This window comes from Rhagoletis zephyria, unplaced genomic scaffold (assembly GCF_001687245.7).
Source record: "Rhagoletis zephyria isolate East Lansing unplaced genomic scaffold, Rhagoletis_zephyria_1.1 Rzeph_scaffold_01875, whole genome shotgun sequence".
In the NCBI taxonomy this organism is placed as follows: Eukaryota; Metazoa; Arthropoda; class Insecta; order Diptera; family Tephritidae; genus Rhagoletis; species Rhagoletis zephyria.
Genome location: NW_016158959.1, coordinates 8,799 through 11,224, shown reverse-complemented (window position 1 = coordinate 11,224; position 2,426 = coordinate 8,799). Strand labels below are relative to the sequence as shown.

Below are 2,426 nucleotides of genomic sequence, written 5' to 3'. Positions count from 1 at the left end.
GGTCGATGTCTGCTTCGATAAGACGATACTGCACGGTGTGGTGCGTGATGAACGCTAAGCAACCACCATTATCCCGCTCGCGATCTCGACGGTGCATGTTGTACCCGGCACAATTCAACAGTGTCGAATTGCTGTGCAACTTCATCTCTTGGACCGCAGCTATCAATATGCCATGCCTTCCCATGAAGACCGTTATCTCCTCAATCTTGCTCTGAAGCCCGTTACAGTTAAATTGAAGGAGCTTCATGTGGGTCGGGAGACGTGTGGTGATGCGGGGTGTGTGTCGTGCCGCAGTTGGCTGTGTGCGCTGCTGAGGTGGTTGCCGCCCTGTGGTGGTGGCGGGAGGCGTCGCAGTTGAGGTCTGCGACCGAGCAGCGCAACACGGGCCCTCAAAGCTCCTCGTCCAATCTCGCGTGGTGCGCAGACCTGAGCATGCCCTAAAGTGGCACCAGCCAAGGCAGGTGTTGTACTTGACTGATGTTACATTACGGAATATCCTGGTCTGACATACCGTGCAGATTGTAGGAGGTGGTGCGGTTGTGTGTGTTCTGTGGTCTGTAGCCGTTGTGGTGTGGTCTATTGTGTTATGTTGTTGTGCTGTGGTGTTTGTGTGGGACTGCTCAGGTGGACTGGGGTTAGCCGTGGGGGCCACAAAAGACGAGCTCCACTGCCGATGTGTCCGTAGTCCTGAGCAGATTCTGAGGTGACTCCACCCCTCGCAAGCATTGCACTTGACAGAGGTGGAGTTGTGGTGTAGTCGTCTCTGACATACACAGCAGGTGTAGGTTTCTGGCCCTGGATTTGACTAGATGCCTGCCCTGAATAGAAGAAAACGTAGCGAATGTAGCCCTATGCACGAACAACTTCTGAGATATTTTGCCGACCTAAACGGGGTTAGATCGCCGAAACAACAGCCCTTGGTCGGGTAAAACCCGAGTCATTCCGGTACGTAGAACCGGCTGTCGTTGGAATGCAGATTTTTTGGTCTTTGTTTTGTCTTAAATAAAATTATGTATATCAAGCGATGTTGTCTTTTTATTCTAAAAATAAAATTGGGTGTTCGGATTCGATGGTTTGGAAATGTCCCGATTTTTGTTCACAGAAATCTGGTCACCGTACTTATAGCAAATAAAAGCACGAAAATGCAAATCTACATCCATATTAATATACACATTCGTTTAAACAATTTTAGTAGCTATTTATAAAATGGTATTTCTACACGCCCGCTTTTAGCGTTTACTGTTTCCCAACATGTACATGTAAAAGTCGAACGATCCATTATGTCAATATACAATTTTCCATCTAAATGATCCATTTCATGTTGGGCAATTCTTGCGTTCCACCCACTTAGTTGCAGTTGCCTTTCCACACCATCTAAGGTTTTTCCATTTATTAAAACAGAACGATAGCGCTCCACTTCAGCCGAGTAACCACGAACACTCATACAGCCCTCTGGATGTTTGTGCTTTTCATTATTAGTTATGTTCATAGTGGGATTTATTAAAACCTGCAATTCAGTTCATTATTAGTTATGTTCATAGTGCGATTTATTATAACCTGCAAATCTGTTTATTATATATTTATATACATATATATACAATATATTTACAAAATAAATAGTCGATAAGGGCATCGAAGGGTATAGACTAAACGCTGGTTACTCAAAGTCTGGTTAACACAAGAGATGGGCGCGTGAGTGATTTTGCTCACCCTCACGCACGCTCACATTGATGGTTTTGTAAATCACGCACACTCACGATCTGTTATATTTTTTTCAATCACGTTCACGCACGCTCACGACGCCCAGTTTTTTTAATCCCGCACGCTTTCTCACGGACATTTTTTTCTAATTCAAACTTTATTTATATAAATAGGCTTTATCATACAAGTATTGTAACAAAGTTGGCCCACGCCCAGCAAGGTTTGAACGCACTTTTAATTTTTTTAATGCCTTTTTAATTTTAATTATTTATTTATAAATATATAGTAAATTCTTTAACAAAAAGCATATAAATCGAAGTTTCAATCTTTGTGCATGATTTAAAAAAAATCAATAAACTTTCGTTCAAATTTCGAGCTTTTTAATTCGATTTTTTAAAAAATATTTTCAGTAAGCAGATTTGTAGCCCATTCAATTCAAGAATAATAAAGTGCAGGTTGAAAGTAGCTCCGACTTACCGCTGATTTTTGGGAATTTTTTTTGTTGAAGGTGTTGCTCATTTTCTCCATATAAAAAATTGTCAACATACTTTGTATGCATGATTCAATAATACAAGGTTATGTAAATTGTGACATATTTGACACTCCTTTATCCAGATTTGTATTTTGGAAGTAGGGAGAAAGGGGAAGAATGTGATCGCTCTTTCTGAAAATAGTAGTAGAAGGGTAGTAGAAAAAATGGACAAAGGATGGAATTTGCAGTAATT

General features: G+C 41.3%; 1 protein-coding gene across 1 annotated transcript; it reads right to left on the bottom strand.

Moving 5' to 3' along the window:
- Window positions 1–1,059: 1,059 nt before the first annotated feature.
- LOC108365453 (peptide deformylase, mitochondrial-like) lies at window positions 1,060–1,536 on the bottom strand. The gene has a single exon (XM_017619482.1). It carries the CDS (start codon window positions 1,487–1,489, stop codon window positions 1,196–1,198), a length of 294 nt encoding a protein of 97 aa, XP_017474971.1. The 5' UTR covers window positions 1,490–1,536; the 3' UTR covers window positions 1,060–1,195.
- Window positions 1,537–2,426: the final 890 nt, after the last annotated feature.

Bases quoted from the DNA above. Each gene is read 5' to 3' on its own strand.
- LOC108365453 (XM_017619482.1), bottom strand. From the start codon at position 1,489: ATGAACATAACTAATAATGAAAAGCACAAACATCCAGAGGGCTGTATG.